General features: G+C 40.4%; 1 protein-coding gene across 4 annotated transcripts in view; it reads left to right on the forward strand.

Annotated features, from left to right (window-relative positions):
* MAP7 (microtubule associated protein 7) overlaps window positions 1-23,840 on the forward strand; it is a 125,398-nt gene that overhangs the window by 99,565 nt on the left and 1,993 nt on the right. For 3 of the 4 annotated variants that reach the window (XM_069787245.1, XM_069787244.1, XM_069787248.1), the window contains exons 9-18: window positions 2,843-2,991; window positions 5,657-5,769; window positions 6,176-6,456; window positions 10,097-10,280; window positions 12,161-12,356; window positions 13,885-13,986; window positions 14,274-14,324; window positions 14,414-14,471; window positions 15,463-15,601; window positions 23,136-23,362. In XM_069787245.1, the coding sequence (XP_069643346.1) occupies window positions 2,843-2,991; window positions 5,657-5,769; window positions 6,176-6,456; window positions 10,097-10,280; window positions 12,161-12,356; window positions 13,885-13,986; window positions 14,274-14,324; window positions 14,414-14,471; window positions 15,463-15,601; window positions 23,136-23,362 (1,500 nt within the window). The remainder of the gene's footprint in view (window positions 1-2,842; window positions 2,992-5,656; window positions 5,770-6,175; window positions 6,457-10,096; window positions 10,281-12,160; window positions 12,357-13,884; window positions 13,987-14,273; window positions 14,325-14,413; window positions 14,472-15,462; window positions 15,602-23,135; window positions 23,363-23,840) is intronic. The other variant, XM_069787246.1, reaches the window with a different exon arrangement.

Here is a 23,840-nt window from a genome sequence, read left to right on the forward strand (position 1 = left end):
ATGTGAAAATATTGCTAGGTCGTAACTTAAAGCCCAGGCAAAACTGTAGTCTAAGGACAACCAGGACATATTTGCTTATCATGTATTTTAGGCAGGTGACAGCTGCCTCTTCTTTTATCATGGGATGCTTTATGATCATGCACTGCAGACTTTACCATTACAATAGTATATTGCTGCACATGCTGAATGTTTAAGTCTAGGCAGGTCTTTTCCTGTCTGATATGGACAGGATTTTTATTCTAATTAAAGGACGTAGAAGGTAAGAAGGAATAGAGATCTGCTAAGATTAAAAGATTTTAAAGAAGCTTTCACTTAAGAACTCTTATAACTAATTAGACTGCAGTACATTTCCACAGGGTAGTGCTGTAGGAGTGAAAATGTGGATGATATTTTACAAACAGTGGAATTAACAAGTACAGAATCCTTTTTCACTCTTCACAAACAACAGTTTGTAAAATGAATACTTAATGTCATCTACCAGGCAGGATATTGGAAATTCAGCTTGTTGTTAGGGAATAGTTGAGAAAGCAGCGTCTTAATTTTGTAAGTGGTTACTCTACTGGAGCAGGCGTGAAGATTTTTTTGTGACTGCTATTGTTTATACTGCACAATAAGCTCTAAACTGAGTGGAATGTTGAGAAGGATTGCAAATAGCAGGAATGACTGATTTATCAGTCATCAGTCTGAGGTAATTCCCTGAAATGCTTTCCCTATGCTAACTGGAACTGTACCACCCAGAAGAATAATCCATCTGCTCATTGTTTTCCAGGTATTATTCTCTAGGAGTGATAACTGCAGTCCGTTCATGCAGGACACTTCCTGGAGATTAATGATCAGGTGGTGGTAATGGCTCACAGCTGTGCTCTGAGCACACAGCTCATCCCAGCCTGTCATTATTCCCTAGAAAATTACTCTGCCCTTTGGCTGTAAATATAAATTACAATGTAAAAAATCAAAATCAAATTAAATATGGATTCATGCCCTTAAAATTTAAGTGAGCTATTAGGGACATCCAGCATAAGAGTACGTCTGGATCTTTTTAAATAACCATCCAAAACCAAAATGTTTTTTAAATAACTCTCCAAAAGCTCCTCTGAATAGATGTAATCCTGTTGGTACAGGATTCACTGGGAGTGCTTCCTAAAGCATTGTTTGGCAACTTCGCAAATGAAAATGAACTGCTTGTCTTTTAATACTTATGATGTCATCCTTGATGGTAACTTCAGATAATTGCCACGCAGCAAGAGAATTGATTCATAGAGGGTGGGAACCACATAAATTATAAGCTGTTTAAAACATACGTTGTGCCATGGCTTCCTATCTGGTTTGGATACACTCAACCAAACAAAAACAAAACCAGCCCCTGTTTTCTTATTTCTCAATTTTTATTTGTTTATTTTCTAAGTTGGTCATAATACCTCATTAAGCATAAATCCCTATAAATGATATGCAAGCAGGAGTGCTGTTGCTGTAACACTTACATGAGACTCTCTTTATTCATAATGTTAATCTCTCAGTGCAGGAGAATTTGCAGCATTAGTACTGTTAAGTCTATGAGCTTTTCCTGTAACAGCAGCTGTACTGTTGTAAGACTGGAAGAATTAACTGTATGTGGAACCGCATTCTTTCAAGTGTGCTCAGAGAGGGATCTACAGGCAAGAAATGTTGGGGTTTTTTACCAAGGAAACTGAGGATGTAATTCTCTTTTACTTTAAAAAAAAAAAAAAAAAAAAAAAGATAGGGAAGATACCATATAGAAGCTCTACTTTTCCATCAGGTAACATCCTGAATAATAATTATGCTAAGATTATATTAATTGACCAGGAAAGACAAATAGGAGCAGACAAATAAAACTCTGCAGTAATAACATAGTTTTCCCCAGTCTTCTCCTTCAGTTAAATTAAGAGAAAGTCCAGGAATACTTTGCTGCAAGAAGTTCTCCATGATAAGTTTTGCAGTGTTAAAATTCTTTTTAAATATGTAATCAGAATACCATATATCTGACAATCTGCCATTGGCAGGAGATCTTTTGGTAACAGTCTTTGTCTGTGTGCAAACCAACAAAAACTGCCATCCTGGTTACTCAAACAAATATTAATTTTCAAGTTGACTTGTTGTTGCTAGCCTGCTTTTTGTAGTGTGTAAAATAGTTTGCTGTCGAGACTGTATTTGAGTCAGCTGTTATTCTACCATTATCAAGAAATATTAAAAGTTCTTAAATGGATGGGCTTCAAATATTCCTAAAGAGGGACTTTTAAAAACACAATACTTGCTAAAAATTGTAGACAGCAATTTCATTGATTTCCTAGGTGAAACAGTTTTGTATGGTTAATGTGTTTTGATCTTTGTGTGTATGTCTCCTTTTATTTTCCTCCACTTCTAAGACCAATTAATAGGCATTCTGATTTTAGTTTGATTGTTTTCTATTCCAAATGTAATCGAAACTCACATCAATGCATGTACTAAGCTAATCAGACTAGTCATTGTGTCCACTGCTTTTTCAGAACCACCAGTTGTATAAAAACTTAAGAGAAAAATATTGTTACTTTCTATTACCCAGTTGTGTGGCATATTTCTTAATTTATGTAAAAGAAATTATTAGTTTACAAATGGAACAGTATGTGAATGCCTACTGAGATTGTATCATTACTATACATGTGGCCAAGCTAATGTATCAAATGATGGTTCTGACTTGAGAATTAGTCGTTCCTCTGTGTATTAATACCTTCTTTCTCTTCTGTCTTTCTCGGTTGTTTCTGTTCCTGCTGGCTTTCCTCTGTCAATTCTCCAATGCTGCTCTGTAATTAAAATTAATAAATAACAAAACCAACCAACACCGTAGTTATCCCCATTTGTCCCCGTTCAGCATCTTGCAGCCCCATCAGTCCTCTGTCCTACAAGGCCATGAACTGTAGGAATCCAGGAGACCGAGCAAAACTTTATGCCTCTACTGATGCTGTTGGACGTAGGAGAACAACGCATCTTGCAGGGGTAAGCATGCCAGTTGTATGTAAACTAGTGTCTCATGCCATGACCACCTGATTGCATTGCCTGTTAGGACAGAACAGTTGCAAGGATGCTTGACTAAGTCTGATCCTCCCCTTTGCGCTGTCCCCACCCCCTCCAATTTGTTTCATAGTTGGCTGGATTTTAAGCAAAACATACCACATAATGTGGTGACGTGGCCTGATTATGCACCAAAGAATCCATGCGGAAAAACACCCGTGTTTTCCAGACACCCATGTTTGCAGAGTGGATGCCTTTGCTCTCATGAGGCACAGAGGCAGTCGCAGTGTGTGTGCCCTTTTCTCACGTGGATTCTTTGCTGAATTTTAAGGCCCAAGCTGGTGTTGCAGCTTTTCCCTCAGTGGCGAATCTGTTTTTCCAGCAACCTGTTTTCACAAAGCCTGTAGAATTTTGTATCTTCTGAGGCCTCTAGCAAATTCAGCTGGGTATCTGGGATAAAGAGGGAGGAAGGCATGCACTCTCACATGTCTATATACATAAGCACACAGAGCACTGTCACTTCAGCTTTACTTTCTTAGGAGACCATGCTAGTAAACTCTTCCTTGTTGAGAAGGAAAGGGTTGGTTTAGGAGCATGGTTTGTAAGCGAGGCTTCCCACAGATCACCTGTTCATTCTGAATGACTTGGTAGCACTACTGTGACTGATCTGAGCTTTCAGGGAAAATCAGAACAGTATGATACAGGCAGACTGAATTCATGTTGACTGTGCTCCAAGCCAACAGGATACAGTCAGCTCCAGTTCAGGTATCATTTGCTGAATTAGAGCAGTTATATTTTATCTTGTACTCTACAGCCTGAGTTTGTTTAGAGTGTGAGAAGAGTGGAGTCATCTCTGCAAATGATTGTGTCAGAGGTGCTTGCATTTTCATTTGGCTTGATAGGCAAAACGTCAAGAGGCAGTGCTGCTACTGAAATCCTTGTTGGAAGCACTGTTAATGAAAGTCTCATGCATCATAGCTCATACTTAATCTTTCAGGCAGATGGTAGTATACTGAAGTTTAAGTTAAGGCGCAGCACTGGGATCTATCTGCGGAAAAATCTCATAGCGTGCGCATAGTGTGTTGCAATCTCAAGGGCTATCAGTTTAACACCTCTTGGGTCTTTCTCATTGCAAGTGGTTTGGGTTTTGGTTTTTTGGTTTGGTTTTGGGTTTGGGTTTTTTTTAATTAAAAAGAAGAAAGGTTGGCACATTTTGGTGGAGGAGGCAATTTTAAAATGTTGTTAATATAAAATGACTGAGTTAAGAGCTGTTTTCAGTAGCCTGTATGCTGTGGAGAATCTTTTATTCTTCTGTAAACTTTTGTAGGAATTGAGTTTTTACTTTATTAAGAAAAATTTTCTGATGCTCTGTTTTCAAGACTAATAAAGTAGATGCAATATAGATTATTGCTTAGTGAGCCAAAATTCTTGTTCATTGGAATGCATTTACTCTGCCTCTGTATGCTTTGATAACTCAGCTGATTATCATATTAATCAGTAGATATCTGATAAATTATACAGCCAAAGAGCTGGCTTGAGTAATGACTTCAGGACTCAGACCACCTATTGCTACATATTAAGTTATGTTTTGGACAATTTAAAACAACAAATATTAACCATAATGACTAAAAAAACCCTCTTGGATTTATGAAGATAAACCAAGGATTTATGCATTCATGAAGTTGTTTTGAGTCTTTCTTTTCCAGTTGTTAACCTGGTTTTCAGTTCAGGAGATGAGCATTGCAGAGCTCTCAGCTAATGAGGTTCTAAAGCAGTGCGGTACACATGCTGCAGGGGTTGTGCTTAAGCCCCAGCCAAGGTGATGAGTAGCAGCCCCTCTGCATCACGTTCACTGAGTTGCAGCTCAGTGTACTCTCCATTATTGCCTTTCTTCAGACTCCCAGAGTCTGAGCTCATTATTCCAAAACCCTGAAGTTAAATGAAGTTTGTAAGTGTCTAAATTCTGATTTATTCCTTTAAACCAATAGTTCTATTAATACAAACCAGAGCTATAACAGAAATATTTTTTAAAATAAAATCCTAGCATGAGAAATAAAGGAAAAAGAGGAAATTGCTACAATGTATAAGAATCAATGGCAAAAAAAGTATGTGCTGTGAAAGCATCCAAGAAAAAAAGAATAGGATAACTGTTGTACTATGTTTGAGGGCTTTGAGGACATCTGTGGTGTTCACGTACAAGCATGAAAGCAAAAAGCTTGTGCTATGTAGGAACTGTCTAAGTGTGAGCCTAGGAGAGTTGGGGGGAGTGTTTTGCTCTTTCTTCAAATGAAATCCTGGGTTTATGGGGAGTAGAGGAAGGTACTCTGTGGCAATTGGCAAAGATCAAACCTTAAAAGGTAATTTTTTGCCTGTGTAAAAATAAGCCCCTGCAAATTAGCCCACTACTACGGTTTAGGATAGTAGAGAACACGATTAAGGATTCTTGTTGTCAAATGCATATTTACGGACAAAGATGGTGTCAGATTACAGGGGCTATATTAATGAACTTGTTAAAAAGGCTGTGGAAACTACTGACTCAGCACTGCTTTTTCTAAGCCCCCCAACCCCTCATCCTTAACTGAGCTTGCTTTGCTTTCTTTAGCCGTGTGAACTCTGGCTTGACTTTGTCTTTTTGTTTGCTGAACCGTAGACTGACAAAAAAAAGGAGAGAGACCATTTGTCATCCAGCTTCTCAGCCAGCTTTAAAGGAGGTCATTTTTCTTCCAACCCCAAAACTAGATCACCAGCTCCCTCTCCAGTCTGGTAAGCTAAGTACATGCTTAGCCGGAGGTTAAGCTATAGGCAGCTCCGATTGTTCTACTGAATGTGAAAAAGTGCAAACTTATTTTGTGATGTAGATGTTTTCTCTCTGCAACAAAGGAAAGACAGTCCTGCTCTTAGAAAAATATTACTACTGCTTTGAGGAAGGGGAAGGAGGAGGAAGATACCCGGTTTCTTCCCTCTTGGCTGGGCTCAATGCTCACATATCTGGAGAGTTGCAAAGACAAGCATTTTGCATGAAAGCTTATCAGTTGCTCCAGCAGTCCTGCTTGATAGCAGAGAAATAGAGAAGTTGTTTTAATTTTAGCTATTGTAGTTGTAGAAGTGATGTGTAAGTGGTGTCCAGCAGAGCATGTCTGATAGCGATTGTCACTCTTTGGTTACACAGGCATGCATCAAAGTCTTTGCCTTTTTTGCCTGGCACACCCAAGCAGATAACTTCCCCACCTGGTTCCTCCAAAGTTTCCTCTACTCAGGTACGTCCTCCTTCTCCTGGCAACATCCGGCCAGTCAAAAAAGAGGTCAAACCAGAGAGTGAGAAGAAAAGACCAGAAAAGGAGGCTGAAAAGGCCAATGAGGAGAGGACAGAAGAGAGTAAAGGAACTTCAGTAGGTACTGGAGAATCTGCAAGTCGGGAAGAGCTTGCTGTCCAGGCAGATCTCACTCAAGGTAAGGAGAGACCCTCCTTTAGGTTAAGGAATATCTGAGAGTCTGTTATGTTCTTCCCTCCCTTTCTCTGAAACAACATAGCTTTCAGTAGTTTTCTATCAAATGTTAATCTAAATTCTTAAGAATGTTTTTGCAGATGTATGTTCGTTATGAGGAAAGTGTAAACAGGTTGAAGCCCTCCTGTCTGGAACAGTCAAAGCAACATGCAGACCTGTCTCGCACAGTGTGGCTTCACAGCCCTCTTCTCACAGCTTCTTTTCAAACTGTTGAAGTAGAATAATAATGATCTGAAGACTAATGGTACAGTAAGCCACCACATAAGGTAGTGTGAGCAGTGCGAATGTCCAGCTCTGCTAGACACTCAGTACAGTTGTGCTGATAACACTACCATCTTACCTATAATATTGCAAGAGTACCACATCATGGGAGATACTAGCAGGATAAAGTGGAATGCAGAGGAGAACCAAGGAGAAGAGTAAAGGAATAGGCAGAATTTTTCAGGCAAAATGAGTTATTTAAAAAAAAAAAATTACCCAACAAACAAACAAAAAACCCTTGCACCAAACCACACCAACCCTGAAAAGCAGCAAGGCAGAAAAGGATGTACATGCAAAATAAAATAATGATCATAAAATGTAGGAAGGGCAAAAGGTAAATCTGAAAATGAAAAATGTAGGTTTGTTCTAGCAGACGCTTTAGTCTATTGTAAATATGGCATAAACTGTCTGTTTCGCAGATGGGATAGAATGGCCATTGTGACCACTGGGATTACCAGGAAGGGCTGCTTAGGATTCTGAACTTAAAATTCATAAATTCCCCTGTGATTGTCCTTCAGAAAACAGTTTTAAGTATTAATAATCTTGCTTTTAACTGCAAGATGTGTAGTTGGGGGTTGTTCTTCTGTGAGACAAGCTGATGTGAATTGATTTCTTTTGTTCTATTAAGTTTTGTTACAGTAGTTCCAGTCTGATACCCAGGTCCTACCACACAAGGTGCAACCCCATGAAAAGCTAGAGATTTACAGCAATAAATGGATGCATCTGTTGGCCATGGGCATGTAAAGAAGATATGAGATAATTGCCATGTTAGCATGGGTTTTCACTACCCTTCTGATAGCCTTTTGCCTGCTTCCTTTTAAGGAGAAAGCTTCCTTTTAAAAGGATTTCAGGGACACCACTGAGAAGACTTTACAAATGTTTACAAATTGTAGTTCCAAAGTACAAGGTGCAGACCAGAGAAACATCGTCAGGCTTGTTTGGCTGTTTAGCTCGGGAGGAAGAGAGGCTCAACTTCTTTGCAGAGTCAGTCAATATTGAGTATGTGACAAGGTCACTTAGTATCAAAACAAGTTATGTGTGATAAAGATATTCAAAAGTGAAGTAGTTTGTATTCACAGCAAAGAAACAGGTAGTGGAGAGGGGCCAAAGAGAAGGATACTATAGTCCAAGTGCTGAACAGCACTTCAAATTGGATGTCTTTTGCCAAAGCCAGAGGAAGTGGTAGTTGGGACCAAAGATTGAGACCTTAGGCTAAGCATTTTACATGTGAGGTTAGAGGACAGGCTTTGTACTGCAGATGGAAGCCCAGTGGCCAAAACCTGGCCACTGGTTGAATGCAAGAATCTAGAGAGGGGCAAGTGCAGCATTTGGGGCTAGAGGGACATTGCTGATTCTCTCAGGTCTGTGTCGCAGGCGAACATAGCTAATTTCTGCCAGTTAACTGCACTGGCCTTTAACCTGTCTGGCTTAGCTACCTGCTAGCTCTGTAGTCACAGGAGCCAGGAGGTCAACAGGTAATGGTCACTGATGGAGCTGTTCGAGCTTTTGGAGGCAAAACTCGCATGACTTTACTAATACTTTAAAGGTATTTTGGGTATGCCTGTGCAAGCTGTTGTCATCTTTTCTGACAGCAGGGCAGGTGTGCATCAAACAGACTACTTGTTATGCTGCCAGCTTCAGCACCTGAGGCAAGAAGTGAGCCCCAAGCAGCACAAAGCTGTGCTCTCTTCAGGAGTGACAGCCCTGCCTTGGTCCATGTTAGTAAATTAAAAAGGGCTGAGGTGCAGGAGCTCTGTCATTTATACAGTTTAACTATTACAAAGGCTTTTGGCTATGTTTCTGGTCTAGGTTGTAATTGCAGCCCCACATTTTCAAACCTTCTGTCCCCAAGGCTACTAAGAGCATAGCTCTAAAGGGCTCCCAAGCTTTAGAGTGATCAAATTACTTAGCTTTTATATTTGATCACCCCAGAATTTTCTGAGTTCACAGCTGCATCTTGGAGGTTAGCCCAGGCCTGGACTGTTTCCTAGGGGTGGACTGAATACCTGTTTTGGTAACGTGAGAGAATAGTGCTCTGGCTGAGGCTAAACTGTGCCAGCTCACCTCAGGACTAGAGAACAGGCCCTGGCACTCTTTAAATTACTGGTGTACATGTATTACTTGAATTCAGGGTGAAAGCCCTGAGGCAGTTATCGAAACGCTTGCATAGTTTTTACTTGACAGAAGAAAAGAGCAGAGATGTCAGCAGATGTGAGCATTCAGCACAAAGCAAGCAGCTGATTTTGTGTTAGTATACATGACGAGGTGTAGGAGGGGGGAATTGGGAAGGAAACCCCTCTTGGAAGTTGTTAGTGAGGTGAGGAAAATGCTCTAACATACCAAAGGGTGGTTAGAAATGTAGATTTAAAATCATCTCCTGGCTGTTTCTGATGACTTATTTTACATGTATCTTCCCAGGATCAGAATCTGATTCCACTGACAGTTCAAAGTCTTCCCTACCCGTGTTTGTCTGCGTTACTGGATGTGATTGCCCTGGGAATGCTTCCTTCAGTTAGCTTGTGTGTTGGTCATGGTCCCTGGCCTCTAGAGGAAAAGCACAGTTGAGGTGCTCTGTACCTACGCTAGAGAATGCCAGGCAAGCTTACAGAAATGTGAACTAGTGTTTTACTTGAGAAAAACCTGTAACACCTTCCCTACCAGGTGGCCAAAGCTGGTCCTGGATAAAGAATTTATATGAAGACACTATTAAGATTTGCACACAAGCCATAGTTCACCAATAGTGGCAAAGCTTGTTCAGAAGCTGCGTTCTGGTCCCACGAGTTGCCTCAGGTTTGGAGTAACTGCAAACCTGATGATAGTTGGTGTCCTACCCTTATTGCAGATCACTTCAGTCAGTTAATATTTGAGATCACCAACTCACCAGAAGTGACTGGCCTATCACCAAAAAGTCTGGCTCTGCTTTTCAGATGTAGACTATCAGATAGAAGAAAATATAGTATCACAATGTTTCATTTCTGTTTTCTGAATGGCACTGGGCAAACTTAAGAAATGTGATGGTAGGGACTTGCTGAGTCAGCATAACTCCTGTTGAGCACCTGTCACTATTTATTCTTCTGACAGAAAAGTTGGCTTAACCTTTCAACTGCAGCTGCTTTCACATATCCTGTAAAAACAAAGCTTCCCTTAAGGAATATGAACCCCTAGCATCTAGAAATTTCTTCCTCCTCTGAATCATTTCTAAAACTACATAAGCTTGAAAATATTTTCCAGAGTATTTGAAACTAGTTTCTGTTCCTTTCAAGAGAATGCCATCTTGGCTTACTGTGTCTGTACAAACTAGTTTTCCTTCCCACCTGTTTCAGCAGCCAGCCCATCCCTACCTACTGCTCTGCCAGCTCTTTCTCCACCCCCAGCCCCCACAAAGACCTCTGCGGGTACGACTGACCCTGAAGAAGCAACAAGGCTGCTGACTGAGAAGAGGCGCCTTGCCCGTGAGCAGCGGGAACGGGAAGAGCAAGAAAGGAGGGAGAGAGAAGAGCTTGAAAGGTGATTCTAGACCTCTGCAGTGGAGAAGATATAGCCTCCTAGCAGCTTCTTGTGTATATTCTGTTGTGATATTGTGATATATGAAGCACAGTACTGAGGTGCAGGAGGCACGAGTTCCTCCCTGAAAAACAAATTTTCCTGTTGGGGTTTTTTGTAGGTGCAATATCTACCTAAGCAGATCTGTAAGGTTAAAACTTATCCCAAATAATGCTTTAAAATAGGACAGGAGGAGAGAGCAGATCCTTGGTGTAGTGGTTCATTGTTTCCTCAGAGATTTACAAAGCTGTTCCAGCTAGAGAACTGCACAGCTTTCAACTTTGTGACTGGCACAATGTCTTACTTTGAATTGCAAGATCTCTACCATGGGTGGTGTTTAGGTGTCCAACAGCTGTGACAAAACTCTTTGTTTTTTCATTTAAAATCAAGATTCTCAACAGTTTTGGAAGGTAATTGATGATGTGTCTCATTTTCCTACTAGCAAATGAGTAGCCCATCTGGATACTTATGACTGTGACTATAACACAAGTTGAGCGCCTTTTTAGAGGGATGCCATGCCTCTGGAATTTGTTGGAGTTCTTTAACAACATTGCTGAACATAGGAACAAGGCAGAGCCAGTTAAAATAGCCTGGCTTTCTAAAAGGCTCACGACATGGTGCCTCTCAAAAAGGGTTGTAAAGAAAAGAAGCTGCTGTGGCATAAGAGTAATATGGTGAATAAATACTAAGACTGAAAGATTGAAAACAAAAGGTAAAGAATAATCAGCTTTCACAGTGAAAGGAGTTTTCAGTCTCTGTGCAGTGCCTTCATAAATGAACTTGAAAGGCGTTGTGGCCAGTGAGATAATGCTGGTATTCAGTGAGATAAAGCAGAAGAGTTTCAGACATATCTTATATTGCTGAGAAAAAAAACGGAAGCTGAATTTCAATACTGCTAAGCATGAAGGAATGCGTATAAGGAAATAACCCTAACTTAACTCATGTAGTGGTGGTGGTGGTCTCTGCACTAATTATTTCTGAGGGAAGAGATCTTGTTTGGAGTTGAGTATATGAAAGTATCAGGTGAGTCATGGTCAATGAAATAAATGAACTGTTTCGAGTTACTAGAAAAGGAGAACAAAATGAAAATGTCATTCTGAACTATCCAAGGTGAATCCATGTCTTGAATGTTGAGTTTTACGTTTTTGACACAGTAAAATCAGTAAAACTAGGAAAACAAGTGCAGACAGACATCAAGGATGATCACAAGTATAGAACAGCTCCCATATGAAAATCTACTAAACAGGTGAGGATTCTTCAGCTGGGAAGACCATCTGCCCTCTACTTCTGAGTGGGGATATGATAAGCTACAAAGTCCTAAATAATTTGGGTAACATCAAAGGTGAAGGGGAAAAGTTATTCACTCCCATAATACAAGGATGAGGGGGTATTAAGTGAGGTTAGGAGGTAACATTCAAAGATCAGCAGAATTAGATACTTTTTTTAAATTCAGGAGTCATTGCCACAAGATAAGATGGGTGCCAAAAATGTATACTATTTCAAAGTATGATTAAATTAAATTACAGAAAGAAGTGTTTTGCAAGATGTATTAAAGTCAATGATACTGTTTCTGATTCAGAAAGTACACGAGTCATAGATCAGTGAAAGCCAGGCATATGCTGGAGAATTACTGGTATTACCTTGCAAAGATTTTTGTGTTCCACAGAGCTTCACCTTTGGTCCCTGCTGGAAGCAGAACAGGCAGCTTCTGAATGAGACAGCAGTGCAACCATTATCCAGCTGTTCTGCAGTGCTGGTGTTTTGGGTCAGGAATCTGGTGGTTTGGGGTTTTCCCCTCCTTTTTTTTTTTACGTATTTTTCTTATGCTTGTTTCATGATTGCAGGCAAAAGAAGGAGGAGCTGTCACAGAGGATAGCTGAAGAAAGAGCTCGCCGAGAAGAGGAAGAAGCTCGCAGACAGGAAGCAGAAAAAAAACGAAAGGAAGCAGAGGAGGGGCGGGAAAAGGAAGAACGGCTGCGCCGACAGGCAGAAGAGAGAGAACAGAAAGAGAAAGAAGAGCTGGAGCGCGTTCAGAAACAAGTATGCTCCCCTCCTGGAATTTCTGTGCCAGTTGAGTTGGCAGTGAAGTGGATGAAGCAACATCTCTTATGCAGCACCTAGATTAGAGGGATATCTAAAATTTAAGTGCTATCTATAAAGTGAATATGGTTGGGGCAGAGTTCATACCATAGAGTGGTTCAAAGAGTAAGGATATATCTTCTTGACAAAAACATGTGGTAGGGAGTTAAGTTTTGTTTTGTTTTTTTCCCTGTAGAATTTATTTATTTAGAACAAATCTTTTCCTGTTCCTGATAAATCAAGATGAAAAAATCAATAAGAGTTGTATTGGGGGGTTTTAATGAATGGTATTATACCAGGGAGCTCTTTGTCGTCACAGTTATAGAAAGTCTAGATGCCAAAATAACTATTTAGAGTGTTGGAGACAGCACTGCTGAGTTCTAAGCCTATGCCCAATATTACTTTTGTGTGGGGCTAGTGGGAAGGGGTAGGTTTTGATCACTTTAGTCAAGCCAAGGAGAACGTTCACCTGGTGCAGTCCTCCTGAAATCAGAGCAGCTACTCAAAATACATAACAGTAAATAAATCAAAATACAATTTTTCAAGTGCTGACATTTTTGATGGGCATAATGTTGGTTTACCAACTTCAGGAGAGGCTGTGGTAAGCATTCTGGATAGGATTCTTCTCTTCTCACATGTGCTCTTACTTTTTGCATGTGCTTTCTTGCCCCCAAGATTCAGCACTTCAATCTGCCTTATAGATGTTAGGTTTTTTTCTTCTGGTATATAATTAAATGTATGCTCCCGAAATAGATGTTTCAAGAATTGTATTAGTGAATACAGCTTAGAAATGGCAATTTTCTTTTTCAGAAGATGTACGCTGCTTTCTTTGAAATGCTAAACTGAGGTACATCCCCAGTTTAGCACTCAGAGATAGCACATGGCCAAGTTTTTTTTAGATGTTACAGCCATAACAAATGAACTTGTAGCAGTTCCATCATACAACACTGTCTCTGTTGGGGAGCAAGGCCTTTCTACAGTATATTCCAGACAAATCTTACATTTAATTAAAAGAGCAGGAATGGAAAGCTTGTACAAATGTACCTGTGGCTGTTTGTCCTTGGTCTCATTAAGTGATGACTCTGTTGGCCAAATAAAACGTTCTGCTGCTTTTGTTTGACTCTCAAAAACATCCACCACTCAAAACGTGAATCTCTTTAATACTTTCCTGGCTGCTCTTTTAATGCTGAAGGTTAGGAAATGTATTCCTTATTTGTCATCTGGTGTGCTTTAATGCACACGCCCCAGAAGAGGCACAGAACCAAATATGATGTCTGTTGTTCAGTTACGCATCTCTTAATGCTATGCAAAACATGGAGATTAATCAAGAAATGTGCAATTTGTTCTGAAAATATTGTTGGTGACTTGTAAACCCCAAAAGTGTCTTCTCAGGGTGTTGTAGATATGCATAGTTAAGCAGATATCGGTGTAAATCTGTCCTTAAACAGTAAATTATTTCTCACTTCTTTTTCTTTTACCATCAACACAGAAAGAAGAGGAAGCTCGCCTACGGGAAGAGGCAGAGCGGCTTCGATTAGAACGTGAAAAGCATTTCCAAAGAGAAGAGCAAGAGCGCTTGGAAAGGAAGAAGGTAACTCAGTACATGCAGAGAAACCGTAATTTGTTTTGCCTTAGCAGTTTGCTTCCACCTCAGCTGTAGAAAGTTATCTATGATATAAATGTGCCCTCAGAAAAGCTGTGGTCCTCATCTGTGTAGCCTGACGTGAAAGTGAAAGGAATATTGCCAACAGTAATAAATAATTTATCTTTCTACAGTAAACAGATGCAACTGATAAATGACAAGCAGTTGTGGTTGGGAGAGATATTTTTAAATTAATGCCAGCAAACATTATTTAACCCCTTTACATTTCATTGTAGAGGCTTGAGGAGATCATGAAGAGAACTAGGCGTGTAGAAGCGGTAGATAAGGTCAGTGCTGCTACTTAATATGTAAATATTGGGCATGCTTCACTTCTTCAGTGACATTTTTAATTTACAAAACTGTGCTTCCTTTGTAGAAACCCAATGACCAGCAAAATGGACATATATCAAAGGCAAATATTACTGGAGAAGCAGGTATTGTGTTTAACTGTGCCCTGAGCAAAACAGGTGAATAAATGCCTGCTAAGCACAATGAGATAAAATTCTGAAACTTGGTACACTAATTGCAGTAAAGAAAACTATGAGAGGAGTATAACTGAAGTCTTAGCAAACATTATTTAGTGTTTCCATATAGGTAGTTAGCTAGCCATTACTAAATGAGTTAGCTGGTTTAGCAACTTAGTCACATTGGTGTTCAATGAGAGGGAGTTGCTTACCAAGTTTAATTATTTATACAGTGAAAAGAAACAAATACTAAATTGTCCTTGTGATTATCATAACAGATGCTAGTATGGGTGGGGTGCAATTGCTTCCTTTTACTGAGCTCTATGTGAATTAGTGTGACTGCAGACACAATGCAGAAGGGTGTAGTTGTACTTTAAAAGAACATCCTGAAGCAGGCCAGTAACATCTATCATATCGGTTTTGGATGAGACAAAAGGATACCCTAATTTTATGTTGCTCTCTACAGCATTTTATCGTAGGGTTTGGTACTTGTTGAAAGAAGTATCCATCCCATGGAGATTTTTTCCTCTTGATTTCCTTTTGGGTTACAGTCAGAAATCAAAACAGGAACCAAGAAATACCACTGATGATCTCCCGGTGTTCTCCTATTCCATTTTCTATTGCTGCTTGAAAAGTGCCAGCATAATATTCTGTCAGATATCAGCCTATTTTGACCACTGGCTTATGTGTTGGAATTGTGTATATCATTGTAAAGCATTTATTCTTGTCCGTAAAGCTATAGCTTTGAAATTTGTGGCATTTACTTTGGACCTGAAACAAGGCTTGTGTGCCCAAAAACTTGACAAAGGAGGTGGGGTGGGGAAAGGAGGGGTGTTGGGAACTCCATTTTTTAAAACTGTAGCTTGCCTTGGCTGTGCTGTCTTTTGTAGGAAATGTTTCATCCTAATCTGCAGGTAGGTGATGTTGTTTGGTTTTATGAAAACCTGTTTTCTCTTTCTAGTCATAACCAGTCCTGCATCTCCCTTGGAACCTGCAGGAGGACCTCAGCTTCAGCATGCGATGCAATCTCCGCACAACGGGAAACCCATCACCTGCTCGCGCGTGATTGTTTCACATCAACCCCCAGTAAATATGGACAGGTAAGAACGCTGCTAAGTATTGGAGGGTGTTTGGAGGATGAGGGTTACTAGAGTAATAAATTATTTTCAGATCCATGTTCATAAACTAAGTAAGAGACAGCTGTTCAATCTGCCTTGTGTTCTGTTTATATTTTACTGTGTTCAGAAAATAACTTTATCATCTTTCACTTAGCAGTAGCCCATTTTTGCCAACTGATAGGGAAGAATTTTGTAAAAATACAGCACATTCTTTGCAGTGTTTGGAACAATGTGTTGTTTGCCAGCAATTATTACATAAATTGAAACTTAATGGAAAGGGCCAATTTTTTCTGTTCCTTTTCATGAATTAAGCTTCATAAAAACCACTCTGGATACGCAGTGCTAGTTTTGTGATTGGAATAATGAACACAGTGCTTTCAGCCTAGACGTTTTGATTTCTGAACTGCTTGAAGTATTAGCAAGTTTTGCTTACTAAGCAAAAGTCCCTAATGTGAGATACAAAACTACTCATTTTGGCTTTGCATTTTAAAAAAAAACTTTTGTCATCTGTAAGGAGAATTTGGGGAGGCAGATATTTAACATTGGGTGCTCTCTGTAGCCATGAAGCAAGTTTCACTCAGACTTTGAGAAATCACTGAAATGCTTGAAACCTCAGTATTGAGCCGAGTGAAATCTGTTACATAAGCATGAGCTGTCAGTTATTTCAATTTTAGTAATGCAGAAAGCCAAATAATCCCTTAGTCCTTTCATATTTTATGCAGGTAGTGCCAGAATATGCATGGAAAAACTTGGATGTGGGAAGCCATCACGCAGCCTGTAATGGGCGGTATGCTTCAGGGAGTGATTGGCACTAATTGAAGGAGGAATTTGCCCTCTCTTGGTCCTTCCATATGCCTGGGGGATCTTAGCCTGCTGTCATGCTGACAAGGATGCTCCTGCTGAGAGAAGTTCTGTCAGTGACACTGAGCACTGAACTGCATTGGATGAGCTGCACAGAGCTGCCTCATAATTGTCTCGGGCAGCTATTAAATGTTAATCACTCCCAGCCTTATATGCACCTTGATGTTTGTAATATAAAATGTGCCATGCTAATGAATGCTGTCCTGTAGCATTATAATCCATGTGGAAGGAACCTCCGAACGGCTGAGGTGAAGAATGAATAAATGAGACTGAAGAACAGCAACAAAAGCAGGAAGTGTGTATAAGGCTGTGGAAGGGGAAACTGCCATGCCAGGTTGGGATGTGGAGGGACCCTCTACTTCAGAGGTACATCCCTACTCACTGGGAGGGCACAGGCTGAAGCGCTTGGTAGCATCCTGGTGTAAGCTTAGCCCAGGCAGCCTGAAAAACTGTTGTAAGGAATAGATAGCAGCACAGATTTTTATCACATGGTAGAAGCCACAGGTGCCAACACCGCTGCTACTGCATCTCATGTGCTGTGGTTGTCTGGCATCTGGATACACCTGAGAGTATAGCACACACAACAGCAAGAGGGTAACAGGGTGGAGACGGTCTCTTGTGTGAGCACCTCACTCCAGCCCCAAGAAAGACTTGGCTTTTGTCTGGAAAAGACTTGAGCATGTTTTAAGGGCAAGATAGCTCAGATTTCTGACCAGAACTTAAAAAGGCTTTGCCTGGCGGACTTGTGGCATGTGCTTGTATGGGCAAGAGAAGAGAGTGAAGGAGAGGAGTCTTCTTCAGGCCTAGAGCAACAGTCAGTCTCATTCTCCTTCTACAGTGTAGGAAGTGTGGGAAGTTTCACTGGGTCTAGGACAGAAGTTTAAGTGTTGGTGGGTCTATTTTGTACAGCACTGGGGTCTAGCCTGAATGTGTGTGTGTCTTTGAACAGAACTGGCAGTCGGTGTTCAGTGACCAAACCCAGAACGGCTGTATTTGGGGTCAGAATACCTGTAGCTGAGGTCACTCCCCAGACAATGCAGGTGCTCTGTCCCTTGCACCAGTAGTGTTGAAGGAGGCTGACTTGGAAAGCTACTACAGGTTTGTGTGAAACTCTGAGGCGTGATAGGAAGTTGCCTGACTGCTTACTGTGCTGAAGCTTCATCCCTATTCCTCACCATCATGTCATCCACCCTGTGTCAGCTCTGTGGCTGGGATTCAGTTGGAAATAGCATGCTTGCTTCCATGGTCATGAGTACAGTGCAGCTGAGAAAAATTAAAAGAATTCTGGCAGAGTGAAGGCAATTGATTTCAATACTTCACAATTCTCTGTTGCTGCTTTTGATCAGCAGTGCAGATCTTGTACTGGAATTTCATTAGCTTTTCAAGACAATTGATCTTCATAAACCCTAATGAAAATGCTGTGATCTGCTGCATTGTTTGCCGTATATCTGTTGTCAACAAGTCTTAGTTTTATTAATAAACGTTTATTGCAGGTGATAGATTGGTGCCATCACCTACCCCACCTCATAGTTTCTCAAAATTTTTATTGGTATGCTTACTCCTGTGTGTTTAAGCAAATGAACATTAATCAATTTTCCTTAGGCTTAAAGTTCTTCACTTTGCATCATGAAGAAAACCCCCAGATATATTTGCTTGGGAATTGAGCTGGTTTACCATGTCAGCACTCAAGTTTTTTCAAACAGATCTTACGTGAATTCTCAGTTCATAGAAACAATTTCTTTTTACATAGTTGTCCGAGTTAAAATGATGTGTCTGAACATGAACATGATTTTTGTGGTATGTAGTTTTAAGTGGTGCTGCAAGGGTTCTATTTTGCCACCTATGCTTGCCCCGAGTGTCTTTTCCACAAGTAAATTTGGTTAAGCAACTTAATGCTTGAATGTTAATGAAGAACAGTGAATTATTATTGGGGGGTGGGGCAGGGAGTGACCTTATCTGACCTGTAAGTCTGTGGTGAGAAGACTCACAATTGATCTTAAATGAAGACATTTCTCATCCAGGTGTAGTACAATAGAAAGGGCAACGCTAAATATATTTTTTAATGGAGCATACCATGGAAATTTGTCCAGTTAGATAGTGAAGTATCTAGAATTACCAAGAAAACTGGTAGTTCACAGATACTACAATATTATTAATGGCATGTTAACTTCTGGCTAGATTCTGGGTTTTGGTTTGGGGGGGGGGGGTTCCAATAAATGGAAAAATTAATTTTAAACAGTCACTTGAAAATCAGATATAATGTTGAAGTATTTTCAAATTTTTTGTAAATTATAAAAGATTCCAACATGGTTTTTTCAAGATTCTAATTTTTTCTTCCTTTACTGAGCAGTAGAGTCCTGGAAGAGGCACAATGATAGAAGTTGGAGGTAGATAACCAGGACAGCTGCCTAATCCATCTCCCACTTGCAGATTTTTGTTTGTTTTCCACTTTCTAATTCTTTGCCTAAATTAGATCCTGTCTGCTACCTCTCAGAAAGTTATTTCAGTGCAGTGGTTTATGTTGTAAGTATTTCCTTATGATACTTATTCTTATCCTGTAATTCCATTTTTTTTCTGTGCTGCTTTCTATAAATGCTTGCAGTGGGCCTCAGTGGGAGCAGTTCACCTCATCTGTGTGTCTCTGTCCTGTATAAAGGGAGCTGGGTCTGGGTAGACTAAATAACCAGTCTTTAGAAATACACAGACACGGTGATTGCCTCAATATCTTGTCCTGGAAAAGAATGTTACTGGGTTCAAATTCTTATGCAGTGTTCATTGCTCAGTCTGTGGGATAGCCCACTTGAAATTTGCTGTAGCATGGCGTGGTTTAACCCCAGCCAGCAACTAAGCACCACGCAGCTGCTCACTCACTCCCCCCACCCAGTGGGATGGGGGAGAAAATCGGGAAAAGAAGTAAAACTTGTGGGTTGAGATAAGAACGGTTTAATAGAACAGAAAAGAAGAAACTACTAATGATAATGATAACACTAATGACAACAGTAATAATAAAATGACTGGAATATACAAATGATGCACAATGCAATTGCTCACCACGGGCCAGTTAGTCCCCAAGCAGCGATTCCCCCTGCACCCACTCCCCCCAGTTCCTATACTAAATGGGATGTCACCTGGTATGGAATACCCCGTTGGCCAGTTTGGGTCAGCTGTCCTTCTTGCTGGCTGGGCATCAGAAGCTGAAAAATCCTTGACTTTAGACTAAACATTACTTAGCAACAACTGAAAACATTAGTATTGTTAACATTCTTCTCATACCGAACTCAAAACATTGCACTGTACCAGCTACTAGGAAGACAATTAACTCTGTCCCAGCTGAAACCAGGACAGCACTACCTTTCCTTTTTTAGACCTCCAGCTCCTCATTTTTAGGCCTCCAGCTCCTCATTGCTGGCTGACTTCAGTGCTGCTGTCTCAGCAGATTAAAAATAAACACTGCTTTATTTAAATCATCCAGAAGTCTGGGGTCTGTTTTGCTATTAATGTCTCCCTGTGACACCTCTGCTAAAATCATGTAAATAAATGAGGCAACTGACATTGTCCTTCAGATCAGGAATAGCAGCTGTGGAAATATTTTGGCACTTTCCAAAGGTGTACAAATCAGTATTTTATTCTATTTTTTTCTTATTTGGTGTTGATTTCCCATGGATGATCAGAAACAGACATACTAAGTTCTGGCCTTCTTTCTTCCTTCTTTACTCTCTCTAAATATAGTTTATGTTTACATAGAGCTTTGGCTAAAATTATCTAAATCAGATGTAATGTTCAGTAGTTTTTCACTTTTTGGATGTTCCAGTTCCTTTAATTAAATTAGCTGCTCTTCTTTCAACTTCCTCTAGTCTGCCTTGTCAATATTGATGTGTCCAGATCAAAATGTGAAGCCGCACAGATGCTTTTTAGCTGCCATGAAGCTGTCCTTCAGATGCTTGCAAGACTGTTACATTTGGAAATGCACTCTGAACAACTCGGGCAACTTTTTTTTTTTTTTTTAATTTATTATGTAGGTGTCTTGCTACAAGCACACTTACAGCGTATCTTAGAATGCCAAAATTATCCAGTTCTTTCTGCAATATTGTATGTCTGAAAAGGCTATCTCCAGTGTTGCATTGGACACTGAGACATCGCTAAGAATGTAACATAAGACAGTAAGAGCAGCTGAAGCAGGTCAAAAATCCATTACTTTTGTGTGTTCTTTGCTTTAATGGCCTGTAGCAGTCACTTGGGGAGAGAGTGCAAAGGAAAAAAGGTAAGTACCAGGAAATCCTCTGGTCAATGAAGGGTTACTAAGCATTGTGGTCCAAATGCAACCACAGGCTCAAGTAGTCCCTAAGCTGCTAATTACCAGAAGCTGGAGGGTATACCAATCTCCTAGGAATTTGTCTAATCTCCTTTTGAGCTTATGGCCTCCAAGATGTCCAGTGGAAATTAATTCCACAGTTCCATTTTTCCCTTTGTTTCTTCTAAATTTGCTCCCCTAGTAATTTGGTGGAGCAAATAGCAGGAAATAGAGAAGATTTTATAGCATAAAATTTAGAAGATTCATAGTTGTGGTTTCGTCTTCTGTACCCCCTTTGTGATTGTATAGACTCCTGTGTCTCAGAAGACATCGTTCAAGTCTGTGAATCCTGGTCTAACTCGGTGTGTAATACTGACAGTGCAATGACAAATAAATATGAAAACTTATTTCTTTTAAGTCAGCTGATCAATTGGATAGAAAAATTAATATGTTTGCAGAAGCAGGAGGCTTCTTCATGGTACCAACACTTGAAGTACTATGCTGTTTTAATTTATATGAATGAGAGTTGCTCTCTTCCTGCCTGTTTCTTACCCCATCCATCAAACTTGCCATGTTATCCTAGCTCTGGTAAGGTTATTGGCAGTAGATGGGGATGAAATAAGTAATAGGATATTATAGTGAATAATAACCTAATAACTGTACATTACAAAGCAAGTTTTATTAGTCCCAAAGCATCTCACAGATTCTGCTCCTCATCTTACAGATGCGGACCTCTAGCACGAAAGGGTAATGTGACTTGTGACTTCTCCCAGGCAGCCAGCAGGGTTTCTGTGTCTGCTCTCAAACTTAGTGCAGCGAAACATATTTTTCACTTTGAAATTTGCTTAGCATATCCACAGATGAAAAAAGGGGGGTGCCTTTCTGAAAAAGAACTGGTGATGGTCTGAAAAACTGGGAAAGACTTGATATGGAAACCAGCACATCGTTCTCACAGGAAATCTGGGCTTGGGATAAACACTGCCATTTTCAAAAGAGCAATAATTATTTTCTTTCTCTTGGGAAGTACTGTAAAACAATTCTGTAATTGTTTGTGAAGAGTTTGACAACCATAGAAGCCAGCGAATGAAACCATATGCCAATTACAAGCAGTTTTTTTAAGACTAGTAAATGTACTGTCAGGAGAAAATTAGCCTGTGAAACCAAGCCACCTGCTCAGAAATGGCCTGAGGAAATTGATAGCCTAGTTTCAGTCTAGGAAAATTGCATCTGAGCCTTTGTGGCTGAAGCATTTCCAAACAAGCTGAACAGCCGTGATGTGGTCTGAATAGGGAGTAGGTACCCAAGATAGCCAGGATCTAACTGTTGAGGGCCTTAAAAAGCACCTGTGAAAGTCCACATGATTTTTGAGTGTCAGTTGAGTACTTGCTCTTTCTGGAGGAGCTTATGGTCCCATTACTGTCATCCAGTTCACTTAAGTAGCACCTTAGTTTCTCCCCTCTGGCAAGATAGTGCATGCTGTCTGCAAAGACGGCAGGATTTGATGATAGGGTGCCTAATAAAAGGGTTGGGAGGGGAGGGGCAGGACTCTGCGACATGATCATGTGTCTTCTCAGGAGACTATGTGTTACTGGAGAGTGTCTGTCCCTGTACTGCTTCTGACTGGGGCAGAAGTACAGGAGCTTGCTCATAAGGCATCTCTGTCCAGTGGGAGATGGAAGAAGAAAGTGCCGCTTGCCATGAGGGATGCTGGGAGGGGTTTCCTTTGGCTTGGGCATGATCAATGGGAGGGGTGCAGAGCTGGGTTGTGCCTTGGAAATAAGCCCTAAGAACTTGTAGGGGAGGAGGGACTGAAAGGAGAACTGCATTAGTAAGGGAGTTTTTTCTCTGGATCAGTGGCAGGTAGAAGAGGCTGCTCCAAAACTGGAGGCAGGAGGTGATCCAAGAAATAACAAAAATGCCAGTGATCTTACCTAAGGGCAATTATGTTGATTTGCAATAAGAGGAAGGGTATGGCAAAGGTTATGAGAGGTGAAAAAAATGTTAGAGGCTGCAAATTGCATTAGGTGGGTGGCTCAAGATAGCAGTGGTGGTGCTGCAGGGGGTTTCTTTCTGCTTCCCATTGCAGTCACTTCTCAGAACTGCAGTGTCCATAAAGCTCTCTGTAGTTCTGAGTGTTGTGTAGCCACACGTAACAACTATCCCATGTGATTGAGGGAAGGCATGTCTAGTACTTGGCTGCAAAAATGGGTTTTCTACTGTGATAGAAGCATAGTTCTGTTTTTACTGGCTAAAAGAACGCTCAGAATTAATGCAGACTCTTCTTCCATTTGTAATACTGCTTTGAGGAGGACTAAATTTCTGTTCTAGATGAAGCATATGAGGAAATACCTGTTTCTCTTTCAGCAATCTCAATCCAGAGAAAAATGCAAACGAAAATGGAACATCTATGCAGAATGATAACTTTGAAGAGATCATAAACCTGCCTATTGGTTCTAAGCCATCCCGGCTGGATGCCATGAACAATGATGGAAGCAATAGTCCTGAAATTCCTTTGAATCCAATTCTAGCCTTTGAAGATAAGGGGACCCTCTTGCCTCAGGTAGATAGTGTTCAAACACATCAAACAGCAGGTAGGTTCACCTTGGTTCGTTGACATTTGTAATGTGTTGTAATTGACAGAGGACCTAGAGCTTTTAATTGCTATAAGTTGATTAATTTAAGCATTTTTATACCCCATATTATTTGGGGAAAGGAGCATATCTCCACTTTGTAAAGCTATGCATGCCAAGTACATACAGATGCTGTGCAAATTATGGTGAGGCCTTATCTTTTCTTTGAGGGGGGGCTTCTCAGTTACAGTGTACTTTCTGCCATTTGAAGTTGCTTGAAAATGTTTGCCCTGTGCTTTCAAACAGAAATGATAAGTGACAACTGCTGTTCCTAGCTTATGATCAGCAACCATGTTCCAGTTCTGCAAGTGTAATATCTGATACACACATGCAGAAGGGGAGCTGGTACCTACCTTTTCTGTAAAATTCTGGATGTGTTTCCCTCATCAAGTGGTTTGCAGCACACTAGACCTTTCTGAATTGCATCACAACTTTTAAA

The sequence above is a fragment of the Haliaeetus albicilla genome, chromosome 7 (assembly GCF_947461875.1).
Source record: "Haliaeetus albicilla chromosome 7, bHalAlb1.1, whole genome shotgun sequence".
Taxonomy (NCBI): domain Eukaryota; kingdom Metazoa; phylum Chordata; class Aves; order Accipitriformes; family Accipitridae; genus Haliaeetus; species Haliaeetus albicilla.